This window comes from Zonotrichia albicollis, chromosome 2 (assembly GCF_047830755.1).
Source record: "Zonotrichia albicollis isolate bZonAlb1 chromosome 2, bZonAlb1.hap1, whole genome shotgun sequence".
NCBI classification, from domain to species: Eukaryota; Metazoa; Chordata; class Aves; order Passeriformes; family Passerellidae; genus Zonotrichia; species Zonotrichia albicollis.
In genome coordinates, this window is record NC_133820.1 from 96,288,542 (window position 1) to 96,305,952 (window position 17,411).

General features: G+C 40.3%; 1 protein-coding gene across 4 annotated transcripts in view; it reads right to left on the bottom strand.

Annotated features, from left to right (window-relative positions):
* Positions 1-17,411, bottom strand: part of LOC102070004 (cohesin subunit SA-2) — a 60,385-nt gene that overhangs the window by 5,547 nt on the left and 37,427 nt on the right. For 3 of the 4 annotated variants that reach the window (XM_026792979.2, XM_074535724.1, XM_014266596.3), the window contains 12 exons: positions 17,105-17,308; positions 15,477-15,553; positions 14,434-14,521; positions 13,347-13,424; positions 11,556-11,648; positions 10,727-10,895; positions 8,041-8,186; positions 7,078-7,179; positions 5,602-5,756; positions 5,371-5,499; positions 1,323-1,513; positions 75-246 (listed from right to left, as the gene is read on the bottom strand). In XM_026792979.2, the coding sequence (XP_026648780.2) occupies positions 75-246; positions 1,323-1,513; positions 5,371-5,499; positions 5,602-5,756; positions 7,078-7,179; positions 8,041-8,186; positions 10,727-10,895; positions 11,556-11,648; positions 13,347-13,424; positions 14,434-14,521; positions 15,477-15,553; positions 17,105-17,308 (1,604 nt within the window). The remainder of the gene's footprint in view (positions 1-74; positions 247-1,322; positions 1,514-5,370; positions 5,500-5,601; positions 5,757-7,077; positions 7,180-8,040; positions 8,187-10,726; positions 10,896-11,555; positions 11,649-13,346; positions 13,425-14,433; positions 14,522-15,476; positions 15,554-17,104; positions 17,309-17,411) is intronic. The other variant, XM_074535723.1, reaches the window with a different exon arrangement.

Here is a 17,411-nt window from a genome sequence, read left to right on the forward strand (position 1 = left end):
CAGAAGGTGGATAGGGACACCCCACGTGTCAATGCCAGAACAGGTGAAGGAGTTGTAAGACATCAAACTCTCACCAGTATCTTCTACGTATCCCTCCTGGACAAAGGAATGGCAAACGTTCCTGCAAGTGCATCTCCTGAGATTTCAGCCTCTTTCTGCTTTTCCCTGCTGCAGAGGACAGCTGGGAAACACACTGCTGTTCTGGGGCTTTGCTTCCTTCAGTCTGGCTGGTTTCAGGCACAGACCCTGCAACAGAGAGCGAACACAGTCATTCTTCAGCCTCACCCTCAGAGGTCCTGAGATGGACATTTCCAGTATGTTCCCCACAGCAGAGAAACAATTGGGCCAAGCTCAAAAGGACATCTGGAGCAAAGCATTCCTTTATCGAGAGAGACAGCTAAAAGCCACTTAAAAGAAAATCCATTTAATTTGCCCACTAGTCATTTTTGCAATCTAGATTTATGAACTTGGCCCTGGTCCATAACTGCTATCAGTACTGCTGAGTCTATGTAATGCTCAAGAAAGCAGGGCCTTTGGGGATACAAAGGAACAAGCTCTCTGAAGGCAAGTCACTGAAAAGAAGATTTATGAGAAAGAATGAGAAAGAAACTAAAGGACACTGTGGGAAAATTTCCTTTCCTCCACATACTACTGCACATGTCCATAACACTTAGCATTTTTATTAGCAATTGTTTTCATAATAGCTTTATTACATTTTAACTAAGTCCCGCCATATCCATCAGTGAATACTTCATTACAGATTGGCAGTCCATCAATGCTGCCAAAGCCTGGATGCAGCTCATCTAAATATAATTCTTTAAGGTAGGAGTATAATTTTACAGACTCCCTAGAAATTCACCAGAGAGAAAAACCATAAAAGATGATTTGGCCTGGATAATCTGGCCTGAAGACCTGAATCAACTTCTGGAAATACCTCTCCTGTCTCAATTATCTACAGGGCCTAAAGCAACAATGTCCTAAGTTAACAATTAAAAGCAATCAACCAAGTCTCAGTGGCTCAGACAAATGCCAGATTTTAGTACACAGCAGAATTCAGATAATCTTGAATTCCCCTCAGTCCAACCCTATTGCTGTTGAGTGATCAAGGGACCTGTAGCAACAACAAAGCTGAAGGCAAAAACCACACTTCAAATTGGGAAGTCCACAACATCCAACACACCATGGTACTCTACTGCTAATGCAAAACATTAAATACATTTTAGCATGTGCAAATTTGCTACAGCTAAGCAAAATAGCAGATACAGCAGTTTTTCCAGACAGACAAAAGATACAGCTGATCAAGAACTGAGAAGTTTTCATACCATTAGACAATTTCCTTTTAAAAGAAGATGTCTTAGATGAGCCCACAGGGGGCCACTCTCCCAAACTGCCAAGGACAGAGCTCTCCTCATCTTCATTTGACAATAAAGAGTTTCTGTACCAGACCAAAGGCTGCCATTTGTCTCCTCTGCAGGCCAGTGGCTCTGTTATGTACCTCTGTAAGTAACTGTACCTGGAACAAAAACAAAAGCAAGCATAAGGAAACTCACTATCCTTCCATTCAATATCTAGGTTAGGTATTGCAAGAAAGGGTTTTCACTTTACTCTCCAAAGGTGCAAACAGAACTCTTGAAGAGAGGGCATTATTTTTCAGTGAAATACCTGACATCTCTGAACTATCTATTTAAAATGCAAACATCTTCAAAGCTAAAAGGGTGCTTGAATTTTTAGCATTAGAAACAACACAAGATCCACAGAAATTACAAAACTACATCAGCTTCTATAAAGAGTTTCCTGTGCAGGGAAAGTCTGCCAATTGCTGCTGCCAGTAGCAACCTGAACAGAGCAGAATTCTTCAAGGATTCATTTCTTCTGGTGGCCTTTTCTGCCTCACGAACACAAGGAGGACCCCAGGCAAGAGATGCTCCCTGTGATTCAGTAGTACAGAAAACAGTACAGGTCAGGCAACGGGGGTTTTATACCATGAATGCCTGTTCTGTCAAAATTTTAAAAAAGAACAACCAAAACAACCAATTAAACCACTTTTCTATATTATCAGCTCAAACTCAATCCAGTTCTCTCACTAAAATGTCAAGTGTTTGCAAGAAGCAGACAACTGCTCTATAGTTGTGACAATACATGGGATGTGGGAAACATTATCTCAAATCCTTGTTCTGTCTGATTCAGGACAGAGATTTGACACTGGGCCTTCCTGAATCCCAGGTGAAGCTAGCACCTTTCCTGGAGCAAAAAGGCCATCTTCAGACACTCTTATTTGAAAAACAGGACATTTCCAACAAAGTTTTTCTCACCCATTCCTACTTAATAACAATAAGAAAAGAAAACCAAAGTCTGACTCAGGATTAGAAACTGGATATTCACCACATTTCAGCTACAGTCCATCACTTTAAAATCAAGCCCAGTGTTGTTAAAACAGACCCCACCTTAGCAAATACCAGAAGTGACAGTTATAACACCAGCCTGTGCAACTTTTTTTTTTTTTTTTTTTTTTTTGATTAGGAGAGTAGCCTGGAAAATATCAGACATTTCATTTGCTTTGCAAAACAAGAAAACCAGTGCTGAGAGGAGGTCAGGGTAAGCACTGGCTCTGAAACAATTAGAGTCCTGGACTCTGGGGGCCCCAGGGATCAAGAAACCCTGGTAATGGAATTTGTTGGTTCCAAACAAGCACGTATTGTAACTACAGTTTCAGCGTCTAATCCAACTGCTATCAATGTCAATGGAAAGACTCCTACTGATTCAGGAATCAGGCCCTTCATACTGCTTGCTATTCAGCAATTCATTTCTTGTGTGCATTTTGTGGCACAGAGCAACTGACAAGCCAGGTATTTTACTGCTAGAGCCTGTGCAATTACAGGGGAGAGGGTTAAAGTCCATATACTTCCATGGTGTTGAAATATAGTCCTTTCTAACAAATGCCCATATTCTGTATCTCATCTGTTACAGGTACGTTCACATATGTTAACATATAGACCTGGACATCAATCCTATGATTAATAAGAAAAATGAAAATAACCAGATGTTTGTTTCTCAAAGTTCATGTTGACCTAAAACATTCCATCCAATAATTTATGATGGAGCTAAACCTAAATATTTCTAAGAGGAAATATAATCTCCAGTCTCTGCAAGGCACTTATGGCCTCCCAGAATAGAAACTGTTATTGTAGAAACATAGTATGAACGTACTTGTGGATAAATTGCAATTTCCCTTCTAGCAAATTTTATTGTTTCCCATTTGTTCCCAGCAGTAGATGGAAGGCCCAAAGCAGTAAGAAGTCAAGTGCATTCCCTACTAGATTCTGTTATTCTCCACAAAACTTCTCCATGAATAAACCTACCTGAATGCATCAAATGTATCTGATACATTCAGGAATATACTTCCAGAATATATCCTCTGATCAAGAGGTTTAATATAGTCCTAGGGAAAAAATATCAGGATTTAGCCTTGATCTGCCCCATCAACAATTAAATATTTTCCTCTTGTTTGATTAAAAACAACTCCCAGAGGTAAATGAAATGACAGTTTTTCAAGGATGGTTTAACAGAAATCTACTTATTGCATGGGTGTGACCACAGAGGCTTACAGCTCTTTAAAATACAGACAACATGGACAGAGTTATAACTGTCCAAACTGGGCCCTGGAACACTTCCCTGATGAAGAAAGGTGAGGGAGTTGGCATTATTCAGCCTGGAGAAGAGAAGGCTCTTGGGAGGATCTACAGCACCTAAACAGAGATGATAAGAGAGCTGGAGAGGGACTTTCTATAAGGGCATGTAGAGATAGGACAAGGCTTTAAAAGGCTTTAAATGGCTTTAAACTGAGTGTGAGTTTAGATTAGATATTAGGAAGAATTTCCTGACTGGGACTGTGGTGATGCACTGGAGCAGGTTGCCCAGAGCAGTTCTGGACTCCCCATCCCTGGAAGTGTTCAAGGCCAGGTTGGATGAGGCTTTGAGCAGCCTGGTCTAGTAGAAAGTGTTATTCCCCATGGCAGGGGGGTTGGGACTAGATGATCCTTGAGTCCTATGGATTCCATGAAAACCAATTTTAGTAGCAGATTTTAAAGATTCTCATCTGAGAAAAATGCAAGAATAGCAAATGAAGTTATCCATACCCATAGATTATGGGTCAGCAATCAGTGTATGTTGACTACTTTTCTCCTGCATTTTGCACTCCAGCTTTGAATCAATTCTTTCAAATGAGTTGTGTTGATGGCAATCATTAATAAATTGTGTCACATGAAGTAACAGGAAAATAGACATTTAACTATTCTTGTAATGTTACATAAAACATTGTTACATGTTAACATTGGCCCATGTTACATAAAATCCGCCGATGATTCCCATGGAAGTTCTCCTCCAATGTAAGACAAAGTGACATGGGAACAAGCAAGTTACACAGAGCTCAGAAAGATGTTACAGTTGGTTTTCCTCCCTTTCTGCTGACTTCCTTTCAAAAGTAAAACTCTTCTTGTTGTGTACTGGAGTGATTTGCTCAGAAGTGCAGAAAGGCAGATGTGTCTTACTGTCCCACATCTTCAAACGTGCTTTCAGAAAAATGGAAATACCTGGAAATATCTCTGAAGTGCAGAGATCCAGATCCAAATGAACAGCACTGACTAAAGAAGTAATGCTAAAGATCAAATAGAAGGAACAATGTTACTTCCATCTCAAAAATTATCAGAGCTGAGGCAGGTGAAGAAGGAAGTAAGATACATACCCATATATCTCTCCATTCAGGTGCATAATACCCTACTGATACAAAAACAAAGCTATGACTCTTACAGCATTAAATGTAAGTATTTAAAACATGACCCACTGGATCAGGGCATATGTCTGTGTAAACAGTAAATTCTTGGATTTAAATATCTATATAATGAAGAGTGTCACATACATTTTTATTCCAAATATGTTCCATGGAATTCACATAATTGAGGTCTGAAGCTGTGGAAATAGATAATTACAAAATAATGATCCCTGCATTATTTCTTCCACAGTATTTTGATTTACTTTTCTGTTCAGAAAAGCATTCCTGCCACTCCACTAACCAGTCAAGTCACAAATCTTTTCCACCAAATTAACAGCCTTTCCTTCAGAAGAATTGCCATATGTGGCCACAACTATGTGTAAGAAAAATCTAGAATGCTTATTGCAGATACAATCTGAAATTACTACTACTACAAAATTCAACAAGTGTGTCTCAAACTAACAGCCTGAAGGGCAGACTGATTTCAGAGGTTCTCTGAAGTGCCCTTGAGTAAATTTTGCCACGCTGAAGTTCAAGTGTCCTTTGTAGAGGGACACACAAATCACAAACTGTGTATGATGGTGTACAAGAACTGAACTTACACTAGCCTTTTGTCTGGCTTTAGCAGCTTGTTGGAAAATTCACTGATGATTAACAGAAAGCTCAAGTTAGGAGGCAAGCATTTTCCATCTACTCCAGTAGCTCCTTGAAAAGCAAATTCAATCCCTTCCCTATTGAAAGAAAAACAGAAAAGAACAGAGTAATAAAACAGATAAAAGAGACAACTAATAAAAGCAATGACCACCGACAACATGATGCTACATGGCACATACTTGTGTATCATGGCTATAGATTCTCTAGATTTCACTTGGTCCCAACCAAATGTTAGTGAAAAGCGACGAGCAAGTTCTTTGATGTTTGCAAAGGAAGGAGAGGAGAAGTCCACACCATTACTGCTGTCTTGGCTTTCTGCATGTGTCTGAAACAGCTGCAAGAGAAGTCTCAGATAAGCAAACACAGGTAATCCTACAGGCAAACAAAGCATCAGGCAGAGAGACAGGCACAGCCACCTCACACAGAGAGCAGCCTCACAGAAGAGCAGGTGAGCCATGTGCTTCTGAAGCACTGCATGGAACAACGACAAGGAACTGACACAAAGCACTGCACTGCTGTGCTCCTAAGACAGGCACAAATTAAAAACTAAAAATAAAAAATTATGTGTATAAACAGAAAACTGATTCCCGAAGATGATGGTCCCACTGACCTCATCTCCTGTTGGGGCTTCTGAACCAAGCCCCAGAGGCCTAATTTGCCTGAGATGTTTTCAGAGTAGCACAGTGCAGATACAAAGCAGCAAGTCTGGCAGCACCATAGTCCCATTTCGGAGAGTGAGAGTAGGTCAAAAACACATCTCGAGCTCAATTAACTGTGCTTTGGGAGTTTTTTTCTAATAGAATATGGAAGTAACTTGTTCTTGTCAACCTGTTAACTTTCAAGGTCAGGCAAAGGCCAAAAAGGGCCTGTTGTCTATGTGATACCTAAACACCAAGTCCTGACTATGTCAGCAGAATATATGTAGCCAAATGCTGCTTAGACTCATCTAAGCTCAGATTTCAAGGGCTGGTTCACAGATCTAAGCCCCTGGCAATGTGTGTGAAATAAGCAAAGCTCATGTGTCAGTATCCTCGGGAGGAGCCTGCTCTCTGGATTACAGCAGGACTCCAGGCTAGAAGCAGCTCTGGCCACGGGCAGAGCTGGCAAAAGCAGCTGCTAAAATAGCTAACTGGCTATCAGTCAGCAGCTGCAAGCAACTGAGACCCTTCAGAAGAGCTGCAACCCACTTTCATCCAGAAAAAAAAAAAAAAAAAGCTGAAAATACAGAGGGAGTTGGAGTGGCCAGACACAGGCACATCCATGGGTCCTCAAACTGAGAAAGAATTAAGGTAGTCCGTAAAACACAACATAAGATCCTTAACATTTATTAAGAGACATCATGTCCCAAGAAACACTTCATAATCTCACATCAGTTCTAATATACTATGCACTTGAAGACTAAAAACATGACCAAAAACATGACCAAAAAACATTGTGGACAAAAGCACCTTTTAAGATAGGTGTAATGATTTGAAAGGAGTTTTAATTGTGACATGCAAAAACAATATACATATAGAAAGCGCAGGAAAGGAAGTAAATTCTGTCACTATCTTTTGTAATGATTTTGAATAATCATGGCGTGGGAGGTAAAAATCTTCACTGTGAATACAGCTAGTATAAGAGCCCCTAGCCTCTTGCTTTAATCTTAACCTTACCTGCTGCAGACAGAGAATCAGTGTCTTGGCACTCTGAATTTTGTCATTGTACCTCGTCTTGCTTAACATTTCTTTAATTATGTCTCCAAAATCACTGTAGGTCTATTAACAGCAACAAAACAATTAAGAGTTATCATTCCCCTTCTTTAGCACTGGGAGAACACAAACCACATGACTGTTCAAGTGACACAAGAAGTTCCCAAAACACTCCCAATATCAGAACATGTAAGTTAAAAGATGAAAACTGGATCTTTTATAATATTTCATATGCAAAGCAATGGTATGCTCCTTGAAGAGTAATGTGAGAATCAAAGTTATACTGAAATTGTTAAGTATTAACAACTAATTGATTGCCAATTCTTAATTCACAATTAATTGTAATTCTTTAAAAAAAGCAAAGCCTCACCAAATATACAAATGGAGTTTTCTGCACTGTTCTAGTGCTTGCCAATGAAGCAAAGAACAAGCTTCATATTCAGGTATTTCCAAAGTTCTGTCAGTTGACTCAAGGAAACTGCCCACTCTGATGATCTTGGTCCTCCTGAAACCCCCTACAGAGTGGCTAAACCCTGGTCATCTAAACCTTGGGACTCCTGTGAAATGTAAGCACCTCCATATGCACTGTGTGAGCTGTATGAATTAAGCTGAACACTTCAGTGTGAGAACCTAAACACATGAATCACTCTCCAGCCATAAACTGCTGCTCTGCAGTGGCCTCTCCAGAGAAGCTGTGAGCAGATGTCCAGACAGACACATCCTCTCCTCAGTTTTCACTTGCTTTGTCTGCAGTGAGGTACCTTTGTGGAACCAAGAGAGGAGCTCTGCCCCACTCCTGCTTGATTCTTTTGTGATTATCCCAGGACTCTGAGCCATAACACTCATTAACATCCTCTTTCACAAACACTGGAGACACTTTCAAAAACTAAAACGCACTGGTAGGAACAACCTTATCTAAAACATTACCTTCACATAATACTTATAGATCTCAGCAGCTGCAGTCATCTCTACCACGTTATACACTATTAACTTGCAATATGCTGCCAGAAGACTCCGCTTTTTGTGCAAGTCATCAAGTTTGCAAGCTTCATCTTTTCCCTCTTCTGTCAGATCTAGGGAAACAAAAGCATTGAAGCTTTGTTCTATTACTTTATTCAAGGTATCTCAATTTAAATTACAAACTTTCACCTAAATAGCACAGACTCAGCTGTTCAGTAACAGGTGCCAGTGCTCATTCCTGTGTACATCAGAAAACACAGGTTTATTCCCATTTCAAAGCTCCAGTTGGTAACAGTGAAAACAGTCTTCTTCCACAGTCTCCTACTCTGATCTTCATAGGACTTTGGCATTTCTACTAGTCAGAATCTCCAAGTACAACACTGCTCACAGTAACAGAACTGAACCAGCAAGTAGAATAAAAGGCACAAACATACCAAATGGAAGGGACCTGACAAATTGCGAACACATTTTTTTCACAGAATAAAACAGAGGCTAGAAAAGAGCACATAACTCACTGGAAACCCTACAAAAGTTGTCACACACAGTCAACAAGAGTTCCAATTAAATTCTCCAAGTTCCAGTGAAATTCTCCAAGTGCTTATAAACAAGAGTAAAAGGAAGAAAAGTCACTTAACAGCATTAAGAACAAGTGTCTGGAACATGAGTTAGTTACTAGCTGGGTAACTTGTGGGAAACAGATACTCTTAAGTATCTCTTTTACTTTTCATGGGAAAAAGATACTCTTAAGAGTTTCCAACAGTGCTAAAAAGGTGCTTGGGGAGAGTTTGTTGCAGTAGGAGAGCCAAGACACACTCTCCTGCTGCACATGTGAGCTATCAAATACCAAAAGACTTCAGTCTCTGACCTATAATTCTGGTGTGGACTCTTTCTGCTTCTAGAATGACTGTGGGCCTGGAAACTAACATAAGGCAAATGACTGATCAGAAGTATCTGAAAGTTAGAGTTTAAACTGGAATGAAAGCTGCCAGCTGTACACACAGACAAGCACACCTTGCATCACAAAATCACTTGTTCGGGAAGGAATCTGCAATAGGGTGAAAGCGATCCTTTGTGGGAAGAACTGAAAAATTGAAGGCATCACAGAATAAAGGTTTGAAAAAGATCTCAGGCCATCTATCCCAAAGCAGGATCAATTTTATCAGTTTCAGAAACATAACATAAAAATCCTGAAACATAATTTGCTTCAATAATTCCCACAATTACAACCTACTTGTGCAATTTTTTCTACTGTATCTTTACTAATTCAGATTCTCTTACTATTTCCCTTTTGCAATTTTGGCCATGCAATGTTGCCCATCAGTGGTTCTTGTATATACACCATGACCTAAACTGCGTGGTGCTCAAAGTGAACAGAGAACTCCATCTGAACAGCTGGAGAGGAGTTAGAGAAATCTAGAACAACACTTGTTTTCCCAAAGCATGGCACTTGAACTTGTCCTCAGAACCACATCGAACAATCTATTTTCAAAACACTCTCAAAAGAAAACCAGCCTTCATAATTAAAACCTCAATACAGCATCCAAATGTGTTTGAAAAAAGGCAGTAGAGCAACAAACACTATTTCCCACTGGACTGAAAGCAACCCTGAGGAAAAGGACTTGGGGGTGTTGGCTGATGAGAAGCTCGGCAAGACCCAGCAGCACGTGCTCACAGCCCAAAAAGCCCACTGTGTCCTGGGGTGCATCCAAACCAGTGAGGCCAGCAAGGTGAGGAGGTGATTCTGCCCCTACTCTGCTCTGCTGAGACCCCAGCTGGAGTGCTGTGCCCAGCTCTGGGGCCCCCAACACAAGAAGGATGTGGACCTGCTGGAGTGAGTCCAGAGGAGGGCCATGAAGATACTCAGAGGGCTGGAGCACCTTGCCTATGAAAACAGGTTGAGAGAATTAGGGTTCTTCCACCTGGAGAAGGGGAGCTTCGGGGGAGACCCTGTAGCACTTTCGAGTACCTAAACAGGGCCAACAAGAGAGGTGGAAAGGGACTTACAACAGCATGCAGTGATACAATGAGGAATGGCTTTAAACAGACAGAGGGCAGATTTATTTCTTGGGCATAAGGACTTGACTGTGGTGATGGTGAGACACTGAAACAGGTTGCCCAGAGAAGCTGGGGATGCTCCATTCCATGTTGAAGGGGGATTTGAGCAACTTCCTCTAGTGGAAGGTGTCTCTATCCATGGCAGAGGTGTTTGAAAGTATATGATCATTCACGTCTCTTCCAACCCAAACCAGTCTATAATTCTGTGAAATCAGCCCCACAGCCCCAAAATCAAAATCTACTGGTTCTTTACTCTGATGGTCTAGAAGGGTCCATGCACTGACACACTACAACACTGCAAGGCCTTCCTCTAATATTTGGACCATGGAAGTCAGTATACCAAACACTTTTACTCACCCAACCCCACTTTACTTCAGCCCTTTTCATCATACAGGTGAATTGGTTAACCCACAGTCTGTACAGATCAAAGAATTACAGGGTTTTTTGTTTGTAAAGGTGCCCAGCTAGAAAAAAAAACAAAGCAACTCACAAAATAACAACAAAAGAAAGGCCAGCCTTTTTCCCTGATACATTCACTGCAGATGACAAATGATAGCAAAAATAGTAGATTGTTTCTCCAGTGATGAAGATGTCTAACCTTTTTTTTCCTCTTCTCCATCCATGAAAACATGTTCCTGGATAAATGAAAACAGTTTTTCCTGAAGTTCTGTGTTAGGAAGATAACCTAGAAGTCCAACTGCTTCTTCATTATTATTTGAATCCAGGTGACTCAAAATCAGCAACCAGTCACAGAGTATCATGAAGGCCTGTACCAAGCAAATAAAGCCAAAGAAGGATTTAGAGACCATGTTACTTTTTGTGCCAATTCCACTCTGCATTTCCATCAAACACAATCAAGTTTCCATCCCACTTCTTCCTTGCAAACTAAAGATTTCTGTTTGCCTCAGCTGTGACGAAATGCCCCAGCTAAATCCTTAAAAAACTTGTATGTTAGGATGCAGTGTACACAAGTATCATGCACAAATACCACCTAAAGATCTTCAAAGTTGTGTGGGCAAGAAGAAGAGCTGTATTATGTTGAAATACCCCTCTTTTAACACATGAACCACTGGACAATTTCTGCATTTCTTTAAGTAATATTCATACCAAAATATGAATGAAGCAATGATAGCAACGAGTACACTGGTCTAATTAGAAAACACAATGATTTTCATTCAGATTGAGGCCTTGATTCTGCAGATGGACTCATGCAGACAGCACTAACTTGTAGCATTTCAACTAACTTAACTTTAGCTTTTATTTAAAAGAAATAGTTGGAAGACTGGGGTTTTTATGTGTTATTTCTTTGCTAACAGACAAAAACACAGCAAAAATTTAAGAGAATGAAAAACCAGTATGAAAAAAAGGCAGGTATTTAAAAGGAGATCTGAGCACAAATGCTCATTAAGTGATAGAAAAACACAAACCTTTTCTCTTACATCTTTTTCCTTATGGTGGAGGAAGCATGTGCAAATCTGACTGAAGTGTCTCAGCTGCCGTCTTAGTACAAAAAGAGTCTCCTAAAAACACATTTAGGAAAAACAAAAGGACCAATATGTTAGAGACTACGATTCAACAGAGAATTACAGAACAAACAACAGTTGCATCTTTCTTCCACTCATATTATTCATTTAAGATAGCACAGCTGATGACATGATGAAAGAAGCTGGTATTTCACAGAACAGCTTACTAGCTATGAACAACTGCATCTGTCACAGTTGCTGAGGCCAGTGGAATTCAGCAAGTCACAAACTCTTTGTTTCTCCATCTGTAGGGAGGGCAGCATGTATTCTGTTATTCACTTCATCTTATCTGTATAAAGCAGTGATAACAATGGAAGCAGAGTCATAAAAACCTCTGGTCCATTCCACCTAATGTTCAGTGTGCACTGCCTTCTGGAGTTGGTTTTCTCCCTTCTTCCCCTAATGACTACAAAAAGAATAGGGTTTAACTTTGGCACTCAGAAACTTAAGACACCATACTTTAAGATAAATCCAGTATGGGAGACTATTTGGTTTGCTCGCAGCCATACAACAGACTTTCTGACCAGGTGTCAGCTGTACTGCACTGAGCTCTGAGCCACCAGTGTAAAAGGAATGTCCTTCAAGAGAGGCAGATTTCATGTTACGCATCTCTACATTTATAAGAAAAGGGATTCATCCCAGGACATGCTGAGGAGGACCAGGTAAGGGGCAATACATTCTCTTAACACTGCTAGGGGAGGAGCAAGGGGAAATAACAGAGCTGCTGTCCAGGAATTTTTTTTTTTTTTGCTCTTGGAACTTCTCTATCTGCCAACATCCAGATTTGGCCCTGCAGAGTGCACCGTCACATCTGCTTCCAATCAAAATCTGCTCCCATATGAAGGCCAAATTAAAAAATGTGCTGCCCCATTACCAAGCTGAGCTAACTGTCTGGAGTGAAAGGCTGAACACACTGGAGCAGTGAGAGCTGTGGGGATCCATGCAGGAATGGAACGGGACAGGAATAGACAGTGAATCAGTGGCCAAACGGGTAATGCCCCAGCTGGCATTCCTCACGCCAATGTCCGTGTCAGCGCCTGTCCTGGTGCACAGGAGCGCCAGGGAAGGGGACAGAATGACAAAGCAGCGCCCACTGGAGCCCCACAGGGTACACACTCACATATGAAACAAAACATAAAAGAGTTTTCCTTTCTGGTGTCTTAAACTAGCCTTTCTTCTGAAATATCTGCTAAAGCTTGGTACTTTTAAAAATCATGTAAGTAAATAGTGAATGAGAAAATTACCACCTTCCCTAACCTTTCTGACAGAAATAGGCAGATTGGTAAATCAAGAAAATTAAAAAAAGAAATAAAGTTACAGAATGTCCTGGAGTTTTCACTTAATATTCTTAGTTGCTTAAAACAAGAAAACAACAAACTCTTTGGCAGTGAGACAAGTTCCTTATCTCCATCAAGCCCCAGGAATTTGATGCACATGTTTTGCAGTAAAAATAGCAGTGAACCATTGTTCCTGCAGACTGAAAAAGCACATACAGATTAAAAGAAAAAAAAAAAGAGGATAAGATAGAGAGAAAATGCCTCAATTCGATTTGGTTTCCTCAAGAAAACAGACAAACTATCTTCTTATATATCTTGCTTTTTTAAGAAATCTCAGAACAGGAAAATTAGCTTTAACTTCTATAAGGGTAAACTTCTATGAGGTGAAACTAGCTTCAAAATTACATCAGTGACCAACCTTGGGAGAATTTTCTGAAACTGCAGCTAGTTGCCACAGGAGAGAAAAATAAGTGCACTGGAGAGCTGGTAGGATAATCTGCAAATAAAAACACATGTCCTTTATTTACATTAAAGGCTCAGCAGCAAAAAGCTTAAGACTAAACAAAGCATTCAAGCCTGACATTCTGCATGCTGCTCACATGAACACTTCCCAGTTGTATTTAGATCCTTAAAATACATTTAAAAGGTTTACATACAAGCAAGCATTGCCCCCTGAGAAACTTCATTACTAAGGTGCTGCTTCTGCAGAACTTCTCTGACATCTCAATGAGTTCAAGGGAAAGCAACCCACATATCCAAAACTGTAGACCCAGAGGTTCACTTGAGCTTAGCTCCTTGGGAGTTCTTTAAAGCCTTTGATTAAAGACAGACTCCTGCAGAGGCCAGTTCAGAGCAGAAGCCAAACCTTGGTGCTCCAATGCTCCATCTAAAGGAGTCCACTTCTACCCACTGACTGCAGGCTCTCTCTACTCAACTAAACTTCACCCCTTGTCAAAAAGCCCCCCAAGTTCTCTCCTGCAAAGAGGGGCTGGTTTCATTTGTAACTGCTGAAATATTTCACCTTTCAATCTTAGAGTACACAACTCCATCTTCACACAGTGTTTGAGGTGAGTCAACCAGATAACCAAAAGGCTGCAGTTGAGACAGCTGGTAATTATAAACCACTACAACAAGAGTCAACATGTAAGCAACAGATCCAAAGTATTCCAATTTCTGGTTACATGCAATCTAAAGGGGGTTCCTCACGGTCCCAATGATTTCATATGCACTGAAACTGAGACTATGCAATCATTGGAAGTACTGAACGTGACAAAGGATCAATCCAGATGTCAGATGATTATCACAGTTCTGAAAACTTTCCAAAGTTAATTAATATAGAGGCATTAAATTACAGATTGCAATAACCAAAGACAGCCTCAGTTTCCCAGATTGAGAAATGGACACAGTATCTTCCTGTTTCATAGGACACTGACATATAATACTTTGTAATTTTTTGTGCTTTCATCAAGAAAAACATCTTTCAATGTTAAATATTAACTACTTACCAGAACAGGCAAACTGCCGTGTTCTGTTTCAAACACTAGGAACCTTAAAGTCTTATCATACAGATTCCACTTGGTGAGATCATGGGCACTGCAGGTGAAAAACAAATATTAGTGACACACTAAGCAAGAAATGAGGATTCACCTGATCAAACAGGTTAAATGTATCCTATTTTTGCCTTCATATGAGGTATAGAAATAACATTAAACAACTAAATATTAATTATGAGGGGGAAAAATTAGGTTTTCATTATCTAACACTGCAGCCTTTAGACCATAGCTTTACAGTCTACACTCCTACCACAAAAGTGCAGTGTCATGAGGAGAGGAAAAAGAAACCTGAGTTCTGTATCTTTTGCTATACTTTATGCATAGTCTTCAAGTACCCAAAAAGGTCTACAGAACAATGTCCTCAGCTCACTCTAAAAGACTGTTTCTATTATTTCTATTTCTAGTATTCTCAACTCAACATTAGACTTTTCTTTGGAAAACCACAGTAGCCCCAGCAGGCTGGACAGGTAATAGACACATTGAGAAGGCCCAATTCCCCTCACCTCTGTACTAGCTTGCATGACAATTTACCAATCTCTAGAGAGCCAAGGTTTTGAGAAATCATCTTCTAACAAAAGAAGACCAGATAAACTAAAAATAAAAAGCATATTACACCTGCTACAAAGAACAACTGCATTCACTACACCCCCTTCAGACTGACCAGCAGTCTTGTTAGTAAGGCTGTGGAAAAACATCTAACTAGGACAGAGGCACCACAGAGGGGATCTCTGTGTCCACTCCAACATCTCAATTCTGTAGCATAAACTTCTCAGCCACATTAGGGCTGATGCACAGTAATGAGTCCAAAAATAATTCCATATCCAAGGGTACAGTTCTATTAAGAAGAAAGTAAAACTTGCAGCACCTCTCATAGAGATCACTTTCATTCTCTTGCAAAAAAAACCAATAAACCAAACAAGCAATTTTCACTTTGCTTCTGTAAGGTTGATACTTTAAGTACATGGGAACATAAATTGTGTAAATAAAGATCTCACTTATGAAAAGCTGCTACTCTTCTCAAAGTAGAATGCATCCGGGAAATTTCTTCTGCATCCATACAAAATCCTCCTTCCTAAATCATGGAAGTTTGGGAAAGAGAAAGGAATTAGCCAGTGTGGGCCAAAGGAATGACTGTGTTCCCTTCCCTACCAACTCACAAGCCTGGATCACTCTCCTCCAGCCATCCTTTAACCTTTACCTTTAACCATGCTACTCATGTCCTGCTCTACAGTCAAAAGAAAACAATATAACTGCACAGGAATTTTGTACAAGGGAAAATCCCTGTCATTAATAAACCAATGGCAGCCTCCCTAGAGGCTGCAGTATTGCTAACACAGAGTAAAAAGTAGCAATTAGTCTAACATGGTCCCTCACACAGTTGCTAAGGATCTCTGGAAAGTTAAGTGTTCACATGGTGCTGACCTTCCCTGCTTCCAGCTGCCAGATCACATTCAAAGATAGCTAAAAATATATTAAATACTTTCCCATAGATGCAATTGCTGTAGTTTCCACAAGTATACTATGTGATTCTGGGGGACGAAATATACAACCAGGAATTAGAAGGGAGGAGTTCCAGGAGAAAAATCTCTTTATTTAGATATAGATCACACTACGGAGGAGTCGAAGAATCCCTGGTCTTGCACTGATCTTGTTTCTCATAAGTACACATTCTCCCACATTGACATAGATCTCTATTTAAGACCAATAAAACTAATCCAATCTGAGGTTAGGGGATTTTTTGGCTTGACACATTTTGCAATATCCCTGTGTCCAATAAAAACTTGCCAGTGTTAACTCTCATACCATGGCATGACACCTGTTCATGACGGCACAGTTGATCAGTCAGCTGCAGGCTTCTGTTGTTCTGCTCAGCCAGCAAGCTATTCATATCCCACCAGCTGTTTCTGCTTTTTAGACCTAATGAAAAGCTTTGAGGGAGACTGCAGTCCTCTTTCAAGGGGGAAGTCATTATTTCCAAGACCCTCAAAGCTATACAATCTGCATTATAACTGCTGTTTGCTCAGTTTTTTCCCTACATCCAAGTGACAGCCCAAAGGGCATCCTACGTACAGTCAAATATGGAGAACTACAGAACTGTACCTTTTTGGGAAGAGCCTCATCACCTGCAGATCAGCAGCACTCACTAGCTGATTTTGCACATAGTATCTTTGGCACAGTACTGGAGTAACTACAAAGCAATTTCTTAGGTCCAGAATATCTGGTGTAGCAATTTTGTTCCTCACAAGTACACGTTCTCCCACACTGGCACAGATCAACAGAATAATTCTGAGGTTAGGGGACCTTTTGGCTTGACACATTTTACAACATCAGCATCCAATAAAAGCCTGCCAGAAGACATACAATGCCCCATTGGTGGCATGGATTACCTTGTTTATTATTTTCCCAGCTCTATTTCTGCCAAAATATACTGCCAAAATATATCTGCTTCATTAAAATGTGAAGAACCATTCTTTTCAGAGGTGCAAACTCATCTTTTAGAGTTCTGCTTCCTTCAAGCAGAAATGGCAGGCGAAGAATAGTTCCATATCCCCTTTAATTTTCTTTGTCTTCCTTTTTTTTCCTAGGAAAACAGTCTGCTTACCCCTCAAAGAGCCACACTCACCTTTTGCCAGAAGCAATCTAGTAGCTGGTTAAGCTGTTTCATCAACTCATCTATCATTTGAGTTCGAGCACAATCCACCTGGCTATAGATGGCAATTTCCTCACGGCAGAGGATATAATAAGTCCTGGAGGAAGCCTCCAGGACAGACATGTCGGAGTGTTTGGCCACAATGTCTTTTATCTCTCTCAGCAAAGCATCCAAGTGCTGCAGGTGATAAAAGGGGCATTTATAGGTAAATTGTACAAAGATCCTCTTATGCTTTAAATCATTTCACTAGGCCCATATATCCCTATGGGTCATATAAACA